Source organism: Marmota marmota, unplaced genomic scaffold (assembly GCF_001458135.2).
Source record: "Marmota marmota marmota unplaced genomic scaffold, marMar, whole genome shotgun sequence".
Taxonomy (NCBI): domain Eukaryota; kingdom Metazoa; phylum Chordata; class Mammalia; order Rodentia; family Sciuridae; genus Marmota; species Marmota marmota.
The window spans coordinates 21,899,215-21,922,048 of record NW_025999900.1 but is presented as its reverse complement, the minus strand read 5'-3'; the positions used below and the strand labels follow the sequence as shown (position 1 = coordinate 21,922,048).

General features: G+C 34.9%; 1 protein-coding gene across 1 annotated transcript in view; it reads left to right on the top strand.

The window, feature by feature from the left end:
• Window positions 1-22,834, top strand: part of Ttc6 (tetratricopeptide repeat domain 6) — a 242,176-nt gene that overhangs the window by 150,592 nt on the left and 68,750 nt on the right. The window contains exons 12-15 of the mRNA XM_048798678.1: window positions 8,509-8,962; window positions 9,271-9,400; window positions 10,470-10,642; window positions 13,391-13,527. Of these exons, the coding sequence (XP_048654635.1) occupies window positions 8,509-8,962; window positions 9,271-9,400; window positions 10,470-10,642; window positions 13,391-13,527 (894 nt within the window). The remainder of the gene's footprint in view (window positions 1-8,508; window positions 8,963-9,270; window positions 9,401-10,469; window positions 10,643-13,390; window positions 13,528-22,834) is intronic.

The following is a 22,834-nucleotide window of genomic DNA, read 5'->3' as shown; positions in this document are numbered from 1 at the left end:
TCAGTCTTCTTGCTGTAGGTTGCTGTGTTGCCTCCTTCCTCAGCTAGGTCTTGGCTGGATGCTATACACCTGTACTAACTTTGTAGCTTCCCTGTTTCTCTTCAAGTGTCCCTCTGCTTTGGTCCTTAAGCCCAATGTTGAGAGACTAACCAGTTAGTGAGGTACAAGAGGAAATCTTCCTCATCAGTTGGCTGACAAAGCAGTGAACCATTCCCACTGAAGGCCTGGCTGCCTTGACTTACTGTTACCATTCCTGCTTACCTGGGCTTGTGTGAATCGCTAGTCTCTTGGATCTCTCTCAGTGCTCTGGCTTCCAGGACTGAGGAACATTCTTAGGCCTGTCCTTTTGCTGATGGTTTGCCTATATCCACGAATTCCTCTCGTTGGGCCCCATTCTAGAATAATTGCCTTTAGTCCATTCTTCCATTATCAAAACCTTGTATGACCTGCTCCTGAAAGTGAATCTGTGATCTCAGTCTTGGTTTTCTGGGCCCATCTTGTTGCTGTTAAATCACCAAGAGAGGCAGAGTTTAATCCCTCTCCCCACATCCAGCAGGAGATGACACATTTTCCTTTGTTGTTTTTATTCTTCCTTTGGGTCAGGAATCTGTATATTTGAATTCTAATCCCCATTCACTAAGTCCTTGGTAACCAGCCCAAACTACTTAATTTCTTTGGATGTCTCCCTAGCTGGAAGATTTAGAGGTTATTCACAGGATTTCTAAAGTAACTTTCAGCTCAAAGATCCCATAATTCATGTAGTAAAATCAACCTTATTCTTGCACAAATGAAAAATTTTGAGCAAACATTTAAACTATTTAAAAAAATTATTTGTTTCTTCAAATAGTCTTACATCTCATTACAACTCATTATGTATACATGGATTCTGACTTGACAGCCTGGTATTTTTATACTGGCAGGTGAGGTAGCAGGTTGATTTACCTTGGTTCCTCTCAATGAAAAACTATAACCATACTCATGGCTATAAAAACATAGATCTAGACTTGCAATATATAAAGAAATATTTCCCTTTTAGGGTGGAAGTAAACAGCAAGTCTCCCTTTCTGATCTTTCTTTTTGATCTGGACTATTTAACTTCAATGATGTGGGATTATGACTTTTCCTTGTAAAAGTTCATCCACCGTCTGTATTTGCTCTTTATGTTTTTCTAGAGAGTTGTGTAGCAAGTTCTTATTCTTTGTTTTCTTGAAAATGTTATACTTACTTGGTAGTAAAAATAAAACAAATGTATTGTAAAGAAATTTAGAAAGTACAGCAATTCTCTCAAGCCACAGCGTATTTTGGAATGTTTATATGGGAATACATTTTAACAATTGCATTTTTAAGTGAGTATGTGTGTAAAATGTGTTTCTATATAGAAAGTCTGGAGTTTTATACAGCAAACTGTTGTAGTAACTATTTCTGGGTTATAGGAAATTGATTAGACGGGGCAGGCTGAGACTTTCAGTGTTTTACTTTATGCACATCTGTGTGTGTGTGTGTGTGTGCGCGCGCACGCGCGCGTGTGTTACTAGAGATTGAACCCCAGGACACTCTATCTACATTTGCATCCCTTTTTATCTTTTATTCTGAGACAGGGTCTTGTTAAATTGTCCAGGATGGACTTCAGCTTGCCATCTTCCTGCCTCAGCTTTCTGACTAGGGATCACAGACTTGTGTCTGTGACCACCACTTCTATATTTTTTGAAAATTTTTCTAAGTAAACATTTATTTGTGATTAAAAAGAACATTTCTTCCTTATTTACAATTTTAAAAGTCTTTTTGAACAATGCCATGTGGAAGGTGGGGATTCTTAAGGTATATTTTCATTCATGACAGCTGTATTTCTGAGTAGATCAAAGGGCTCTACCAATCAAAACATATTGATCGTACCCCAATTCACACAAAAAAATAAATGAAAATTTTTGTTTTCAACTTCAAGATTTTCTTTCATAAATCTTTGTAAAACTTTAGAATCATTTTTGCTCTCTAGTTAGAAAGTATTAGGAGAAAAGTAAGAAGTAAGCAAGTAGTGAACCAATAGTAAGGGATGTGTTTGAAATAATTACTTTAGAATTTGTTTTGTGTGCACATTTGTGTCATTGGTTAAAATTTTATGATTCATGTTTATACATATTCCTATTTTCCTCGAGTATATCTTAATAAATGTTTTATATAATGGAATCAAATACATGGTTGTTTTATGGAACTCATTGAGGATGTTAAAAAATGTATTATAACTTCAGGACCTCTGCCATCAAAGTAAGCTTGAATAATCTGATAAGAAATTTACTAAATATTCACATCATTTGCTATTCTAAACTGGTTTCCAGTTGCAGCACGTGAAGCCAGCATACATACATGGAACTCGATTCCATCTATCATCTATATCCCCTGACCAAGAAAAAAAAAAAAAGGTTAAAGGACATTTTAATTTTTGTCAAGGTTGATTACTTTGAGATCATGAGAACATTCTTTGCTTTTATTAAAACTTAAAGATGTTCATGTTACTGTCTTATGTACTTTTATAAGACCATATGTTGCTTTCAGAATTTAGGATCCTAAATGTTTATCTCTCCCTAATAGTTGGCAAGTTTTTTTTTTCTTTCATTATTTCTTTTTAAAATCAGAATGTGAAAAATGGGTATTTAACTTATTCTTTTTCTTTCCCATCTTAATTTATGGAACCTTGGGACTGAATTTTAACATTTGACCATGGCAACAATGTCAGCTTAGGCTTTTGATTGGTTTTAAAAATCTCTTGAGTGGATAAGTGACTCAGTTTCAAGTTACACTTTTTTTTTTTTTTTTTAGTTTAAAGTCCTCTAACCTTTGCTACATCATTCCAGTCAGTCTTGAGCATGTGTGGTTCAGGAGTTGGGCTGAGGTGCATATGGATTAATATAGAATTAGAAGATTCCTTCAAGGATTCAACTCTCTTTCTTCCGGAGTTTCTTTTTCGTTCTGGCCCTTTCTCTGTCTAATAAAATTTCCAAGTATCTATTGCTCTTTAAGTACGTCCCACCAGCTGCTCTGAATTGTAGCTCATCTCTGATGTAAAGACACAAAAGGACAAAACCATTGGGAAGTTTTTCCCCTAAGGGCTGCTTCACCAAGTTTTGACTCCCATTCAGAGTGCCTGCTTTTGTTTACTCCTCAGAATCCTCATGCAGTTGATTTTTTTAGTAACTTTTCAGTTCGTTATTGTTATAAACAGAAGGGGCTTCTACCATCATAACACAATCACAGCTCTGTATGGATTTTTAGTATATTCTTAGTGGGAGATAGCATAGCATGTTTATGTGCTGGTGTGAATGATTCAGTAGAGGGGGAACAGTGGATACAGAAAAACCAGGAGTCATTGAAAGAATGAAACCCTTGGGAAGGTAAAAGTGGATGAAATACAGAACATAAGTACTTAAAATGAACTTAAAGGAGGGCACGTCCATCATTAAAAACAAAGGGAAGACTGGTGTATGTGATTCTATGTGTTTGGTCATATGAAAATGAGGGAAGGTTTCAAGTCTTTTCTATTTTCAAAGAAGGTGAAGTTTGTAAGTCCAGAGTGAAGGGGTGAAAGCTCAATTTCTTTAATTGAATTATGACACATAGTAGGAACTGATCCACAATTTGATGAATAAATGATTTAAGCCATTCATTTGTTTAATGTAAATTTATTGGGCAGCTACTACAAAGCAGACACTATTCTGTATAAAAAACAGAGGGCAGTAAACAAGACTGACAAACTTTCTGTTCTCATAGAGCTTATATTCTAGTGGGAAAGAAGGGGAGACAGAGAAGGGGTGGAGATGAGATTAACAAATGATGTTAAGAGAGAAATGTTATGAAGAAAATTAAGGCAGTGACATGGGGGTTACTATTTTAGACAAGAGTGGCCATAGCCTTTATGAGGTAATGATATGTGAGCATAGGATTGAATGGAATGAAATAGTGAGAGGTTTGAACATCTGAAGAAGAGGTAACAGCAAGTGCAAAGGCCTTGAGTTGGGGACATGCTTTTTCTTTTCTTTTCTTTCTTTCTTTCTTTCACATGCTTTTTCTTTTCTTTCTTTCTTTCTTTCTTTCTTTCTTTCTTTCTTTCTTTCTTTCTTTCTTTCTTTCTTTCTTTCTTTCTTTCTTTCTTTCTTTCTTTCTTTCTTTCTTTCTTTCTTTCTTTCTTTCTTTCTTTCTTTCTTTCTTTCTTTCTTTCTTTCTTTCTTTCTTTCTCCTTCCTTCCTTCCTTCCTTCCTTCCTTCTTTTTGAAGGACAGCATAGAAATTAGTATGGCAGGAAAAGAGGGAGTCAGAGTGGTGAGAAGTGAAGTCAGGGAAGAGGTCAGATTGATTTCATGCAGTGCCTTGTGAGCCACAGTAAATGATAAGTTTGAAATTATAAAAGTGCCAGGAAGTCATTGTGAACTTGATAATTGGGTAGTGCCATTTACAGGTTATGGTAAGGACACTGGATTCTCAAATACAAAAGAAAACATTGGGAGTTGAGAGAAGTGAATTGATACAGCATAGTTTATGTTTCCAAAGGCTCACTGTGGTTGCTGTGTGAAAAAATAGATTGATTGTAGTAGAAGCAGCGAGAAGGCTATTGAAATAATCCAGAAGAGAAGTGGTTGCTTGTCTGAGGTGATCTAAGTAGTGAAAAGTGCTTGGACTCTAAGATAGATTTGGGGAGTAGAGTCAATAGTATTTACTCCTGGATTTTTTGTGGGATGTGAAAAGAAACAGATTAAGGATGATTCCAAGGATTTCTCCTGGAGCAATTGGAGAGATGGAGGTTTGCTGAGAAGGGTAAGACTGCTTAGCGAACAGATGGTTATGGCTTTGGTGGTGCAGTGTAGACAAAAATCTAAATGGACTGGACTTCAGCCTAGCTTTTTTATATTATGAAGACATTGCAGGACAGCTGACATGCTGGTCAGGATAGTAAAGATAATATTATTGTCCCTGCTGTGAAAATGTAAACTTTACCTGATTCCCCATCTTGCAGAAAAGGAAAAGAAATTATATCAGGACCACAGCTGCAAACCAGGTGTCAGGAGGTATGTTCATTGCTTCAGTAAATATACCTACCACATCTGGAACTAAAGTTGTGGTTGTTATCAACACCTGATTAAATCTGCAATGATTTACAGTAATTTATATACAAGATTTTTTTTTTTTTTCTGGAAAACGGGTCCTTGCCTCACTAGATCTACTGTTAGGAGGTCTCAAGCTAAGATTTTTCCTATCACCTGATTTTCATTATTCCTTAATTGGACTGATAGATTTCGGTGGCACCCACAGAGGGTGTTGGTGGATCAGGATAAGTTGAAAGCAAGTATCTGATAACCTCCAGGAAGTCTTAGTATTTTTCCTTCCTCATACCTTTGGAAAGTTTTGGGGGAAATTCACTATGTAAATCTATGCCTCATGGCAGGATTCTTTCTCAGTTAGGCCTGGCTTGGCCTTTCTGTCAGGTGAGAGATATTGGATGCAAACTTGCCTAGGTCTGAGAGTTAGGCAAAAAAATGTCAATCTCCACTATAGCTGGTTAGCTTTATGCCCAGAAGACCTAGAAGCTTCTCACCTGTGTAAGTCAAGGAATGCCCATCTATCTCATCCTCTGAGTACTTGTGGTCATTTAGTTATGGCCATAGATCCTTGCAAATTAAGATTTGGTTATTATCATTCTGTCCCTGTGGTTTATTGATATAATTGTGCTTACAGGTCTTTGCTAGAATTTACCACATCTGTATCCAACTGTTCCCATTGGGACAAATGAACCAAATCAATTTTCTCATCCTTCTTCTTTATCATTTTTTTTTTCAATTCTAAGGTCAGCAGTGACAAAGATTTTCAAGAATACTGTGCTCCCTCTATTATGCATTTTCTGTTTTTTTTTCTCCTCCCAGGGGTTAAGACTTGACTAAGAATGTTCCATATTGCAGATCAATTTCCATTTCTTTGAACCTTAGGGCTTACTCCTCTTTAGAAGTGCTTCTCAAAGTGCATCAATGTATGTTATCTGGGAACTTATTAGGTATGAAAATTCTAGAACTCCACACTAGGTCTACTGAATTAGAGACTTTGGGAGTGAGTCCCAGAAATTTGTGTTTTAACAAGACTTCCAGGTGATTGGTGGTAATGTTTGAGCTCATTCTCTTAGAATATGCCAGGGTAGGCTATCCAAGGCTACACTACTAGGGCCAGTAGCACCCACCCAAGGCCACCTCCTGAATCTGGGGAGTGTATAAATCAGGTCCAGTACAGTGCATGAACAATGTGACAGAGTAGTCGTTGAAAGATATTTATGCAGGAGGGGAGTGAGTCTCACAAATGGGGGATCTGACAGTCCCTCAGTGTTTATTCTGTCAAAGGAAGGTAAGTGAGATTTGGAGATTCAAAATTCTCACCTTCATTCATGTCTGCTCAGATGTTCACATCTTTTATTTCAGTTTCCTATTCTTTCCCTAGGTTCATTACTTTGGTGCATAGTTTTGAGAGTTTGGGCATTTAATAAGTATTGCAACTATTCTTTTGATCTGAAAAAAGTCAGGACTACACAATGTTTATAACCATTATTGTTGTCCTAGTGACTAGGTGATAGCTTACCTGATCTCCTGGTACCTTACCTTTCAGCTGAATATCCTTCCCTCTTAGCAATGGTGATGACTTGAGAGGCGGATTAACTATTCCCTATTTTACCCTGGCAAGAAGGCTATCCTAGAATCCTTTATGTGTGGGTGTGTTTCCTGAGTCCCGCTGTGGTACCAATTACTCTATCAGTAATTACAAAGATACAGGTTCCCAGTAGTAAATGGCATTCTCAGTTTAGGATAATTCTGGGAGGGGCCGATAAAGGGGAAATTTACAAAGATGCAGGGTATAGGGAAACCATAAATAAGAATGCAGTTTCTGGGGCTAGAGATAGTCCAGTCACTCTACCCCTAAGTTTGAAAGGACAAAAAAGGTGATTACTAGATCCTGGAAGAGTTATATAGAAAAGGCTTCCTTGAAAGAAGTAGTTATCTTTGATCAAAGGTCATAGTCAATTTGAGTGACCCTTCACGAAGGAGCCAGTGGAATAGATACTTTGATTTCATTTTCCTCTTTCTGAGGTTCCTAATTGCACTCAATGAGAACACAGACAGCAAGGGACCTTGGGAATATAGTCTGTACACATTAGTCTCCCATGACAGTGAGAAGGATAGGATTGATGTTGGGGTGCAAACAAAACCTCTCACACAGAAGTCCTTTCTAAGGTGACATTTGAACAGAAACATGAATTGAGAAGAATCCAGATAGTCAGAAGGGCTAAAAAGGACAATGGCCTTGCTCTCAGTGATATGGCTGAAGAAGAGGGCGTGAAGGAGGGTGTAGTGGTATCAGAGATCTCTGCTGGGACTTCATCATGTGCCACGTTGCAGGACATGGTGAAGGACTTTGTTGGTATTCCAGGTACCTGAGGAAGATCTTGGGGGAATAACATGATCTCACATACTTTTAAAAACAACATGCTAAAATGCCATGTGGAAGATGGATTAGGCAAGAGAAGAAGCAGGGGAGCAAGGAGTTATTGTACCCTGAACAGAAGAGATGACGACGTCTTGCACTAGAATGTGAAGAGGATGAGAGAGAATTGGAAAGGACAGAAAACGGACTTTTCTTACTTTTGTTCTCCCAGTTTCAGCACCAGGTCTTTTTCACAGTATAGACTTAGTAAATGCCTGTGAAATGATGGGATTAAAAATGTGTTTTTTTTTTTTTTTCCTCAATAGAATGTTTCTCCTATCTCCGTGGCTAGGGCAGTACCAGTACAGACATACGATAAATGTTACTTGACCTTGAAGCATTGGAAAGCATACTATGCATTATATAATTTGATAGCTTACTGGAGAAGGGTGAAGTCTGGCTGTTTATTCGGTAGTCTGTTTGGAAGTATTTGTTCTTCCTTCCCATTTCCTCAAGTTGGTATCCTCTCCAGCCTCTGGGATGGCATTCCCCTTCTCACCTCATGTTTACTGCCCTAATAGCAAGAAAACAAACTGGTTGAAAAATGGCCAAAGAACCTGAATATACATTTCTCAAAAGAAGACATGCAAATGGCCAATAGATTCGTGAAAAAAATATATCAGGGAAATGTAAATTAAAACTACAATAAGATATCAACTTATTCCTGTTAGAATGGTTATTATTCTTCCTTGTAATTCTTCTGGTGGAGGATGAGGTGGTGGTGTAAATTAAGCCTGAAAGGAGCACTGACCACATTATTTCAATACTCTAGTGAGACTACTTCTTTAACAATAGTCTTTTGCTTTTATAAACTTGAGAGAAATTCTTCATTCTTTGTTGCAATTTTAATGAATTAAAAATCAGACTTGTGTTGTATAAAATTAGCATGTAATTTTATTTTGATAATAGAAAAATAATAATAATTTGAGGCTGAGTTGATTTGTTAATCAGAAAGATAATTATGTTTCTGTAATTTAAAAAAATTTATTCTTTTTAAAACTAGATCATTATCTCATGGAATACTTCCTGGAGAAAGGAAATGTTTTCTCAGAGTTCCATTATATGAACGTCAAGTACGGTGTCCCAGCTTACCTTTGAAGTTAGATTTTGATAAATTTGTGGAAAGTAGGGGAGGAATACCAAGGAATACTAATCCTCGGATGTGGGCTGCTGAAATATTCATTAAAGATAAGATTCCGAAAGTACCCCCACCAGTAGTGAAAACTTCTGTTGAAAAGGAGATTTCTGAAAAAGTTGAAGAACCACCAAAACTAGAATTAAGTGATTTTTTGGGGTGTGATCTTCCACCAGAAGTCATTGAGCATTATAAATCTGAAGTGAAAACCTTGACTCAACAAATAAATAATAAGATACTTCCTGAAGTTGCATATTGCAGGCGTGGAGCTATTTATAGGCATCTGGGAAAGTTACAGAGTGCCATGAATGATTTACAGGAAGTAAGTTTTTTTAAAAATAAAAAGAACAATACTTACCACTTGCATTGCTTTTGATGATATGGTAATTTTTGCTGGAATTTTCAATAATGGATAATTATATAGTATGTGGGATTGTGAAAATGCAATTACTGGCATTTCCAAATAATTAGCATTAAAACACCAGATTTTTGTTTGTGAGATTGGAATGCTTTATTTTATATTATATGCACACAGAGCAACTGGGATTGATAGTGCTTGAAAAATTTATTCGATAGGATATCTGCCTTTAGCAAATCAACTTTAGTTAAATTTATGCATATGTTTTCTAGGCTATAATTTTGGAGCCAATGCTTCTCAATGCCTATTGGCACCGACATTTCATTTATCTTTTCCAAGACAGAATTAACGATGCTTTGGATGACTTGAATTATATAAGTAAATATAATAAAAATAATACAGGTGGGTTGTTGTTAGTTATGTTACCTATATCATTATCTCAGCTTTTGTCATTTATTGTTATTATAAGATACATAAACCAATAGATATACATTTTGCAAAAATGGATGTGATTTTCCTCAATTATTTTTACTCTTAATATTCAAATAATCCTGTATTGTTTTCAAAATGTTCATCATGGTTTGAAATAGTCATTTCCTTAATATACCTTGATTCCTTACTGCTTATCTCACAAGAAGTTTTAGAAGTGATCCACAAACCTTCCAAAAATCTGGTTCATAGTCATAGTATTGCTAGGACTTCTTGGTTGGATCGATCTGTATGTGTGCCCTATGTACTCTCTTCTAACCCTCTCAAATCACCAGACATGGAACAGCCTAGAAATGAGAAAGGTGTCATACTCTTCTTTGTACCCCAGCACCCAAACATAACTCAAGGTTCAATATGAACTTAACAATTGTTTAATGGCCTATGTTAATCTCTGCTAAAAGCCCATTTAAAATTTTATGCTGTCAAAACCTAGCTTTTTACTATGATCATTGAAAGAGTATGAAACATTTTAGACATAAAAAAGGTAAAAGGTAATTTGGCAATTTTTGTCACTTTCAAATTGAGAGTACTTTTAACCACAAATGAATATTTATCCAGTTTTTGAGAGCAATTGGCTTTGTTGAAATTTTTTAAAAATTAAATGATTAAAAAAGTATAATAGAGAAAATTATTTTAAAACCACAGTTTTGCTGGGTATAGTGACACATGACTTTAATCCCAGTGACTCAGGAGGCTGAGGCAGGAGGATCATAAGTTTTAGGCCTGCCCTCAGAACCTTAGTGAGATCCTGTTTCAAAATAAAAAGGGCTCGGGATGTAGCTCAGTGGTCAACCCCCACAACCCCCCTTCAATTTCCAGTACCACCAAAAAAAAAAAAAGTGTGTGTGTGTGTGTGTGTGTGTGTGTGTATATATATATAATTATTTTTTAAAATCACATGTTTAGAGAGAGAGAATAATGTTTTCAAATTTTTATTCTTAAAGGATTGTAACACTAAATTTGACCTTTTTCTCTTCTTTAGAGGCGTATTTGTCAAAGGCAGAAATTTTCAAGAACAAAGAAAACACTGCTTTGGCAATTCTAAATTATACCCTGGCAATTAAGTGCAGGCCCACAGAAGCTGATAGCTATTTCAGGAGGGGTGAGATGCATGAAAAAGCAAACAGAGTACTGGCCATTGATGACTATTCTAAAGTAAGCTTTATTTTATATTATATGCACACAGAGCAACTGGGATTGATAGTGCTTGAAAAATTTATTCGATAGGATATCTGCCTTTAGCAAATCAACTTTAGTTAAATTTATGCATATGTTTTCTAGGCTATAATTTTGGAGCCAATGCTTCTCAATGCCTATTGGCACCGACATTTCATTTATCTTTTCCAAGACAGAATTAACGATGCTTTGGATGACTTGAATTATATAAGTAAATATAATAAAAATAATACAGGTGGGTTGTTGTTAGTTATGTTACCTATATCATTATCTCAGCTTTTGTCATTTATTGTTATTATAAGATACATAAACCAATAGATATACATTTTGCAAAAATGGATGTGATTTTCCTCAATTATTTTTACTCTTAATATTCAAATAATCCTGTATTGTTTTCAAAATGTTCATCATGGTTTGAAATAGTCATTTCCTTAATATACCTTGATTCCTTACTGCTTATCTCACAAGAAGTTTTAGAAGTGATCCACAAACCTTCCAAAAATCTGGTTCATAGTCATAGTATTGCTAGGACTTCTTGGTTGGATCGATCTGTATGTGTGCCCTATGTACTCTCTTCTAACCCTCTCAAATCACCAGACATGGAACAGCCTAGAAATGAGAAAGGTGTCATACTCTTCTTTGTACCCCAGCACCCAAACATAACTCAAGGTTCAATATGAACTTAACAATTGTTTAATGGCCTATGTTAATCTCTGCTAAAAGCCCATTTAAAATTTTATGCTGTCAAAACCTAGCTTTTTACTATGATCATTGAAAGAGTATGAAACATTTTAGACATAAAAAAGGTAAAAGGTAATTTGGCAATTTTTGTCACTTTCAAATTGAGAGTACTTTTAACCACAAATGAATATTTATCCAGTTTTTGAGAGCAATTGGCTTTGTTGAAATTTTTTAAAAATTAAATGATTAAAAAAGTATAATAGAGAAAATTATTTTAAAACCACAGTTTTGCTGGGTATAGTGACACATGACTTTAATCCCAGTGACTCAGGAGGCTGAGGCAGGAGGATCATAAGTTTTAGGCCTGCCCTCAGAACCTTAGTGAGATCCTGTTTCNTATATATATATATATATATATATATTAGATCATGATATTCTTGTGCTCATGGTATAGCAAGGTTTTGAAAGTCTTTCATATATTTTATATCATCAAAATTAATTTATTACAGGTTAGGAGCTAGAGCTTTCATTCTTGGTATTGATGTTAACCCTACTTCAATGATTTTTCAAAAAAATATTGGTTAATGGATTTCCCCTCTTGAACTTGAAACAGCAGGTAAAGAAGTTGCTCTTTCCTTCAGATGATAGAGAAAACCATATTCTACTTTTTATAGCTTCTTCTCTTTTGTAGGGAGAATCTACCTGCTCTCAAAGAAGCTATAGTCACTGTTTTAGTCATTCATTCATTAACTCACAAATATTTATTGGCTAAGGCACCATAATGTAGTGGATAAAAGTTAGTGAATAAAATAGACATTTTCTGCTTATACAGAGTTTATAGTTTCAAGGACATATATTAAGGATAGATATAAACACATACATGAATACATAATAACAAATTATGATGGATGCTGATGGAAATGAGGACAGTAGGAGAATATTTACATTTGGTTGAGGATGTTGAACCATGCTTTGAAACTATAGAGGCAAGGTAAAATATTCTAACTACAGAAAAATATGTAACTCTGATCTTCTGACTTTTAATTTTAAATTCCTAGTCCTTAGTACAATTGAGAATTTAGAAGAAACAATGTAAGTAATTTAACTTTCCATATTCCCATCTATGATGGTTTAGTCACTGCCTTGGCACTCTTCTGCTTGAGGCGTATAAGTTTTGTAACTTTTGGTTTAGAAGTGACCAAAAATTCCTTTGAAGATATTGAATTATTAGATTATTTTAAATTAATTTTTTACTTATATATGACACAGTAGAATGCATTACAATTCATATTATACATACAGAGCACAAAATTTTCATATCTCTGGTTGTATACAAAGTATATTCACACCAATTTGTGCCTTCATACATGTACTTTGGATAATGATGTCCATCACATTCCACCATTTTGAAATTATTAGATTATTGATTCCATTCCTCTACTGGGCACCATATTTTAAAAATAGATTAATACAGCACCAGAAGGTTTCAAAATCCTTGAAAATACATGATAACCTTTGTGCTTCAATTGTTCCCTAGTAACAACAGGCGAAGAACTTTACAACTGAGCTTATGATTTAGTCTGTCACTGTATGGCTTTGTATATCTAAGTGAAATGGACAAACCAAGCCACTACCAATTCATTTCTTTTTATCATGTTAGAGAATAGATTAATCCATGTTTGGTTTGATTGAATCAGCATTGATGTAATCTAATCTGTTTCATCTTTAATTAGGATAAAATGCTGTGAGAGATACAATGTAGCCCAATTCTAGTTGAACAATTCATTTATGAATTATTGTCAGTAAAAATTTCAGTGGGCAAAAGACTTGGCTTCTTATACATGCTGTTTCTTTTTTAAAAACAATTTTAAAGATATTCCCTTTCAAGATGATGGATGGGTTTCTTAATATAGTCTTTAAATGTAAATGTGAAAATTTTGGTATCTCAAAGTGATTTTCTTTTATGTAATCTAAATTTGTTATGTGACTATGTATGTAGCTTTTAAAGCATTTAACATGTCTATATACCTCTCCATGCCCCTGTAGTGTATTTTTTATGATCCCCAAAGAGTAGATGCATTATTGAAACGTGGGATGTTTTTCTATGAAAATGAAAATTGGACTTCAGCCATACAGGATTTTACAGCTTTTTTAAATATAGATCCCAAAAATTTGCAAGCAAGGTAAGAATTATTTTAGGTGTGGTCTTATTTTTGAAATTATTACTCTTTGAAATACATTTTCAGGAAATAAAATTGCTTGAAATATGTCAATAACCCCTTAGAAACAATGAATCAATTTTCAGTGCCACCTGATGGATGGTAGTGAATAGCTTAACAGGCATAAATGAAAATTGAGTTATTTTATCTGTATTTCCTAAATACTAGTTACATTGTAAATTTCTAAAGCATTGGCCATTACCTATATTTTTCTTTTTCAAATTTCCTTTTAAAACATATCCTCTGAATACAAAGAAGATATAGATATATATATATTTAAAATCTTACTGTATCTTGTATATTAAAACTCTTCTTTCAATCTTGTGGTGTATAATACACTTCTCATTTTGTTGTTTTCCTTTTAAGCTGAGTTCTATTTTGAAGAAGTATAAATGTGCATATAGTCAGGCCTATTCATCTCTTCCCTTACAATTTTTTTTATTGGTGCATTATAATTACACATAATAGTGGAATTCATTATACCCTAGTCATGTAGTAAAGCATGCATCCAGAAAAGCAAATGAAAGGGCAATGTGCATCTTAATGACTACTCATCATGTGAATATCCCTGTAACCATCACTAGGTCAAAAAGACATTTTCAGCACTCTGGAAACCTCTGGATCTTTGTCTCCTCTAGAGAGACAAAGAGACTCCCTTATAGTTTTTTATAGTTGCAGCACACAAGTGTACATCTCTAAACATTCTTAGTTGAGGTTTACCTATTTTTGTTTAATGTTACATAAATGGAATTATATGATAGTGTTCATCCAGGTCTAGCTTCTTTCACTGAATATCGTGCACTATTCCATATATTACAATTTACTTATCTATTTTACTGTTGATGAATTTTGAGTCCAGCTTTCAATGATGAATATTGTTCCCTTGAACATTCTTGTGCATGTGATTGGTACTAATACAACATTTCTGTTGTACATAAAATGTCTGGTTGACAGAGTTTGCAGATGTGCAACTTTGGGGCTCAACTGGTTTCCTGAAATGGTTATACTATTAGAAGTTCCACACAAGCACTTAGTATTATTATGTTACTTTCATATTTTAGTCATCCTTGTGCATATGTAGTATGACCCTGTTGGATCTGAGTTTTCTTTTTCTTCATTACCAGCACGATTGCTTTTTCATATATTTATTAACCATTAGATTTCCACTTTGTCTGCTTCTTTCTCATTAATTTCTATAAGCTCTTAAATTTGTTGGTTATTTTTATGGCAAATATTTTTTTCCCATTCCTGATTGTCATTGCCATTCTTTAAATATTGTCTTTTGGTAAACAGAGTTCTTAAATGTAATATGGTCTGATATATCATCTTTTCTTCTTTAAGATTCATGCTTTTTATGTTATATAAGAAAGTTTTTTCCTACCCTGAGTATTCTATTTTTATAATTACTTTAAATTTTAGTTTGATCAATTAAAATGGTTGGCACTGTTACATTAAGTTGAATTTTTGTAGGGATGAGCCAAACATGTATCTATTGACCTTTCAATATTTTTTCTTCTATATTATATTGTATATTTTTAAAATTTAGATATTATCAATTTTATGTGAGCTTTATGTATATATGTTCATCATGTCTCGTTAAATTTTGTGTTAATTTTTAAAAGAAATTTATTCTAATTTGTTATATATGACAGCAGAATGCATTTTAATTCATAGTACACATATAGAGCACAATTTTTCATGTCTCTGGTTGTACACAAAGCAGAGTCACACCATTTGTGTCTTCATATATGTACGTGGGGTAATGATAACCATCTCACTCCATCATCTTTTTACCCCCCTGCCCACTCCCTTCCCTTTCCTCCTCTTTGCCCTATCTATAATTTGTCTATTACTCCCATGCTTCCCCTCCCAACCCCATTATGAATCAGCATCCTTATATCAGAGAAAACATTTGGCATTTTTTGGGGGTTGGCTTACTTCACTTAGCATCGTATTCTGCAGTTCCATCCATTTACCTGCAAATGCCATGAGTAATATTGCATTGTGTATATATACCACATTTTCTTTATCCATTCATCTACTGAAGGGCATCTAGGTTGGTTCCACAGTTTAGGTATTGTGAATTGTGCTGCTATTAATATTGATGTGGCTGTGTCCCTGTAGTATGCTGTTTTTAATTCCTTATAGAATGAGGAGTGGAATACTGAGGAGTGGAATAGCTGGGTCAAATGGTGGTTCCATTCCCAGTTTCCAAGGAATCTCCATACTGCTTTCCAAATTGGCTGAACCAGTTTGCAGTCCCACCAGCAATGTATGAGTGTGCCTTTTCCCCCACATCCTCACCAACACTCATTGTTGTTTTTATACTTAATAGCTGCCATTCTGACTGGAGTAAGATGAAATCTTAGAGTAGTTTTGATTTGCATTTCTCTAATTGCTAGAGATATTGAACATTTTTTTCATATATTTGTTGATTGATTGTATATCCTGAGAAGTGTCTGTTCCATACCTTGGCCCATTTATTGATTGGGTTATTTGTTTCTTAGGTGTTAAGATTTTTGAGTTCTTTATATATCCTATAGAATAGTGCTCTATCTAACCTGCTTCAGTCTTTTTGCTAAGGATTGCTTTAGCTATTCTGGGTCTCTTATTTTTCCAGATGAATTTCATGACTGCCTTTTCTATTTCTATGAGGAATGTCATTGGAATTTTAATTGGAATTGGTAAAAATTTGCTCCCATTCTGTAGGCTCTCTATTCACCTCACTTATTCTTTTGCTGAGAAGAAGCTTTTTAGTTTGAATCCATCCCATTCATTGATTCTTGATATTAATTCTTGCACTATAGGACTCTTATTAAGGAAATTGGGGAATAATCTGACACTATGAAGATTTGGGCTTACTTTTTCTTCTCTTAGGTGCAGGGTCTCTGGTTTAATTTCTAGGTCCTTGATCCACTTTGAGTTGAATTTTGTGCATGGTGAGAGACAGGGCTTAATTTCATTTTGTTGCATATGTATTTCCAGTTTTCATAGTCCCATTTGTTGAAGAGGCTATCCTTTCTCCAATATGTTTTTGGCACCTTTATCTAATATGAGATAACTGTATTTATGTGGGTTAGTCTCTGTGTCCTCTATTCTGTACCATTAACCTACAAGTCTATTTTGGTGCCAATACCATGCTGTTTGTTACTATTGCTCTGTAGTATAGTTTAAGGTCTGGTATAGTGATGCCACCTGCTTCACTCTTCTTGCTAAGGATTGCTGTAGCTATGTTATTTTTCCAGATGAATTTCATGACTGCTTTTTCTATTTCTATGAGGAAGTTCATTGGAATTTTGATTGGAATTGCATTAAATCTGTATAATGCTTTTGGTAGTATGGTCATTTTGACTATAGTAATTCTGCCTATCCAAGAACAAGGTAGATCTTTCCATTTCTAAGGTCTTCTTTAGTTTTTTTTTCTTTAGCATTCTGTAATTTTCATTGTAGAGGTCTTTCATCTCTTTCGTTAATTCCCAAGTATTTTATTTATTTTGAGGCTATTTAAATGGGGGTAGTTTTCCTAGTTTATCTTTCAGAGGTTTTGTCCCTGATGTACAGAAATGCCTTTGATTTATGGGTGTTGATTTTATGTCTTGCTATTTTGCTGAATTCATTTATTAATTCTAGAAGTTTTCTGGTGGATTTTTTTTGATCTTGTAGGTATAGAAAGATCATATTGTTGGCAAATAGCGATAATTTTAGTTCTTCTTTTCCTATCCATATCCCTTTAATTTCTTTCATCTGTCTAATTGCTCTGGCTAAACTTTCAAGAAAACTGTGTTAAATAGAAGCAGTGAAAGAGGGCATTCCTGTCTTGTTCCAGGTTTTAGAGGGAATGTTTTCAATTATCTCCATTTAGAATGAAGTTGGTCTTGGGCTTAGCATGTTCCTGTTATTCCTAGTTTTTCTAGTGTTTTGAACATGAGGATGTGGTGTATTTTGTCAAATGCTATTTCTGCATCTATTGAGATAATCATATGATTCTTATCTTTAAGTCTATTGATGTGATGAATTACATTTGTTGATGTTGAACCAAACTTGCGTCCCTGGGGTGAACCCCACTTGATTGTGCACTATCTTTTTGACACATTTTTTTTGTATTTGATTTGACAGAATTTTATTAAGAATTTTTGCATCTATGTTCATTAGAGATATTGGCCTAAAGTTTTCTTTTTTTTTGATGTCTCTTTGTCTAGTTTTGGAATCAGAGTGATATTGGCCTCATAGAATGAATTTGGAAGTGTTTCCTCTTTTTCTATTTCATGAAATAATTTGAGGAGTATTGGTATTAGTTTTATTTATTTTTTGAAGGTCTTGTAGAACTCAGCTGTGCATCCATCTGTTCCTGGGATTTTCTTGGGTGGTAAGCTTCTGATGGAGTCTTCAGTTTCATTGCTTGAAATTGATCTGTTTTACTTGTGTATATCATTCTGTCAGTTTGGGAAAATCATGACTCTAGAAATTTGTTGATGGCTTCAATATTTTCTATTTTATTGGAGTACAAATTTTCAACATAATTTCTAATTATCTTCTATATTTCTGTACTGTCCATTGTGATATTTCCTTTTTCATCACAAATGTTAGTAATTTGAGTTTTCTCTCTCTTTCTCTTTGTTAGCATGGCTAATAGTTTATCAATTTTATTTATTTTTTCAAAGAACCAACTTTTTGTTTTGTCAATTTTTTCAATTGTTTCTTTTGTTTCAATTTCATTGATTTTATCTCTGATTTTAAATATTTCCTGTCTTCTGTTTTTGGTGTTGTTTTGCCCTTCTTTTTCTAGGGCTCTGAGATGTAATGTTAGGTCTTTTATTTGCTGACTTTTTCTTCTTTTAAGGAATGAACTCCATGCAATGAACTTTCCTGTTAGTAGTACTGCCTTCATAGTGTCCCAAAGATTTTGATATATTGTATCAGTGTTCTCACTTATCTCTTAAGAATTTCTTAATCTCCTCTTTGATGTCTTTTGCAACCCATTGTTCATTCAATAGCATATTATTTAGTCTACAGGTGTTGGAGTAGCTTCGAATTTTTATTTTATCATTGATTTCTAATTTCATTCCATTATGATCTGATAGAATGAAAGGTAGTATCTCTTTTTTTTTGTATTTGCTAAGGGTTGCTTTGTGACATAATATATGGTATAATTTAGAGAAGGATCCATGTGCTGCTGAGAAGAAAATGTATTCACTCGTTGATGGATGAAATATTCTATATATATCTGTTAAGTCTAAGTTGTTGACTGTATTATTGATTTTTATAGTTTCTTTGTTTAGCTTTTGTTTGGAAGATCTATCCAGTGATGAAAGAGGTGTGTTAAAGTCAACCCAGAATTATTGTGTTGTTGTCTATTTGACTCTTGAACTTGAGAAGTGTTTTTGATGAACGTAGATGCTCCATTGTTTGGGGCATATATATGTATAATTGTTATGTCTAGTTGATGTATGTTTCCCTAAGAAGTATGAAATGTTCTTTTTTGTCTTTTTTGATTAACTTTGGTTTGAAGTCCATTTTTTTAAAATATGAAGATGGAAACTGCTTTTTTCTGCAGTCCATGTGAATGAGATGTTTTTTTCCAATATTTCAGCTTCAGTCTGTGGATGTATTTTCCTATGAGATGAGTCTTTTGGAGGCAGCATATTGTTGGGTCTTTTTTTTTTTTTTTAAATCCAATCTGCCAGTCTGTATCTTTTGCTTGGTGAGTTCAGGCCATTAACATTCAGGGTTATTATTGAGACATGATTTGTACTCCCAGTCATATTTGTTTATTTTTGATATTTAATTTGACTTGGTTTCTCCTTTGATTAGTATTTCCTTTATTGTAATACTTCCCTTTCTGATTTTCATTGTTGTTTTTTGTTTCCTCCTCATGGAATATTTTGCTGAGGATGTTCTGTAGTGCTGGCTTTCTAGTTGTAAATTCTTTTAACTTTTGCTTATCATGGAAGGTTTTTATTTTATCATCAAATCTAAAGCTTAATTTTGCTGTATATAAGATTCTTGGTTGGCTTCCATTTTCTTTCAGAGCTCAGTGTATGTTGTTTCAGGATTTTCTAGCTTTCAAGGTCTAGGTTGAAAAGTCTGCAGATATCCTAATAGGTTTCTCCCAAATGTAATCTGATTTCTTTCTCTTGTAGCTTTTATAATTCTCTCCTTACTCTGTATGCTAGGCATTTTCATTATAATGTCCCTTGGTGTGGATCTATTGTTATTTTGTACATTTGGTGTCCTGTACATTTGATTTTCCAATTCATCCTTCATGTTTGGAAAATTTTCTGATATTATTGTTCATTCCTTTGGTTGGAACTCTATGCCTTCCTCTATCCCAATAATTTTTAAATTTGGTCTTTTTATGTGATCCCATAATTCTTGAATGTTATGCTCATGGTTTCTTACCATCTTCACTGTGTGGTCAACATTCTTTTCAAGATTACATATTTTGTCTTCATTCATTTTCTGAGGTCCTGTCTTCCAAGTGATCTATTCTGTTGGTGGTGCTTTCTATTGAGCTTTTAATTTGTTTTATTGTTTCTTTCATTTCAAGGATTTCTGTTTATTTTTTTTTCAGAACCTCTATCTCCTTATTGAAGTAATATTTTGCTTCCTGTATTTGCTTGTATAGCTCTTTATTGATGATCTTTTGCTGCCTGTATTTGCTCTCATATCATCCTTTAATTCATAAAGCATCTTAATTATGAACATCCTGAACTACTCCTCTGTAATTTCTTCTGTTGTGCTGGTCATGGATTCTTGATATCTTGGTTTGTTGGGGCACTTTCTTCCCTTGTTTTTTCATGTTGTTCGTGTGTCTTCCTTTCTAACACTGTGGATCTGAGGTGTTACAATTTTTACCCTATAGGCTTAGAGTGTCCCTGCAGGTGTCCATCTCCTTTAGGGGTAGAACAATGTGAACAGATCCCAATACAAACAATATACAACCTTAAACCAAATAGCTGCTATTAGGACGTTTATGGTTTTGTCACAATATACAGAAATGGTAAGTTTAGTTATTATCTACAATATAAACAGTAGGTTTGCAAAATGTTCTACAGTTTCTGATGGTGGACAAAGAACCAAGGGTGAGTTGTAGGATAAGATGTTGAGAGGGTAGGAGTTGAGGATATAGAGTTATTAGATCTTAGAAAGTATGAAAGAGGAGCCTAAAGAAGTTGGTTAGTAGCAGGGGAAGAGAGAGAAAGTGGTTTGTGGGAGAGAAGTAAGTGGGAAGATAGTAGAATACAACAAACAAATAAACATAAATATTAAGAAAATTAAAAAATGTAAAAATAGGAGATAAAAGAATATGCAACACCATTGTAATATACTATTTAGATGTCCCAATCCTCAGTAGCCTGATCCATGAAAAGTACTTGATTTCACAAATGTTGGGGATGTGAGGGCAGGAGAAGAGAGAGGAAAAAAAAAATCTTGAAGGAAGGTACAAGGATTGTTTTGGTTGGAGGTCAGTATCTGTCCAGCTTCCCTTCTCATCCAGTAGGTGGGGTTGTCTGTTGTTTGCTGGTATTTCCACCTTTAGAATGGTGAAGGTTATATTACGATGGGAAGATTGGTCCAAGGATCTCCTGTGGGGCCTACTTGTGTGATGTGGGCGCCTGGTCTTATCTCCTTATATCACCTGTAGATCTGGAAATGTCTGGTCTCTAATTTAGTCTCTAAACTGTATCTCACTCACCCCTTTTCTTTCTACTTCCCAATCAGGAACCATTCTCTCCAGAGGTCTTATGGGCTGTAATCTGGGGTCTGCACACCTGTTGTGGAGAGCTGTTTTATATCAGGCAGTTCAGAACCCGGTTTTGCAACCCGGTTTTGTGAGCTATGGACCAGCCGCGAAGCAGCAGGCACTGTGCCAGGTTATTAGCTGCTGGGGAGAGGCGGGGAGTTGGGACTTTCAGTACCTTGCTATTGCCCTTGTTCTAAGTCCCAGCCCTTGTTCCAAGCTGGGAGTTGCCCCAACTAAAGATGGCGAGGAAGGTGTCCCAAGATGGAGGTGGCTGCTTTAATTGATGGGGTATCAGGTTAGGTGGGGCTAGGTAATGGTGTTGAGCTGTGTGTTCAGACATGCAGCTCTATGGCATGCAGTATTGTGTCTGGTGGCTATTTCCCGAACCAGTGCAGTGTCCCCAGGTACAGGCTAGCGCATGTAGGGGACTATGACAGTGGTTGCAGTGACCCAAGATGGAGGTGACCTGAGGAGCCCCACATTGGTGGATGGGGTTCCACATGGGAGTGGCAGCTGGAGTTCCTGCATGTGGGCAGTTGCTGGGTGTCCTGCATAGGAGGGTGGCTGGAATTCCTGCATGGGTGCTAATGCCTGTGGTCCTACCTACTCAGGCACCTGGAGGACCTGTGTGGATGAGTGGCCAGGAGTCCTGCAAGGCAGCTGTTAGTGGTCCTCTAATCACTCACAGAGAAACAGTATTCCCACTACTTCAATCCCAGGTCCCAGAGTGACACAGAATGCAGCCTCCCTCTAGCCTGCCATCTTGTATCACCTCCATCTTGGATCACCCCCAAAATTTGTTAGGTCTTAAAAAATATTTTAAATTTCAAAATAATACTTGTATACATGTATAGGTACAATGTGATGCTATGATATACATATTATATATATATATATATAACATGTATATTCAGATTTTATATATATATATATATCCATACTGTACATATATCCATACTAAACATATATACGTACTATACATATATACATAATATAATATATATAATGTATATGTATATATATAATCTGTATATATAATATATATGTTTACATCTCATACATATATTACATATATTATATACATATATTATATGACACAAATTTCCCAGCACTATTTGTTGAAGAAGCTATCTTTTCTCCATTGTATGTTTATGGTGCCTGGTCTACTATGAGACAACTGTATTTATGTGGATTTGTCTCTATGTCTTCTATTCAATTCCATTGGTCTTCATGTCTGTTTTGGTGTCAGTACCATGCTGTTTTTGTTATTACAGCTCTGTAGTATAATTTAAAGTCTGGTATTGCAATGCCTCTTGCATCACTTTTTTCACTAAAGATTACTTTGGCAATTCTGGTCCTTTAATTATTCTAAATGAACTTCATGGCTGCTTTTTCTATTTCTATGAAGAACATCATTGGAATTTTAATAGGAATTGCATTAAATCTGATGGCACTTTTGATGGTATGGCCAGATTGACAATATTAATTCTACTTATCCAAGAACATGGAAAATCTTTCCATCTTCTA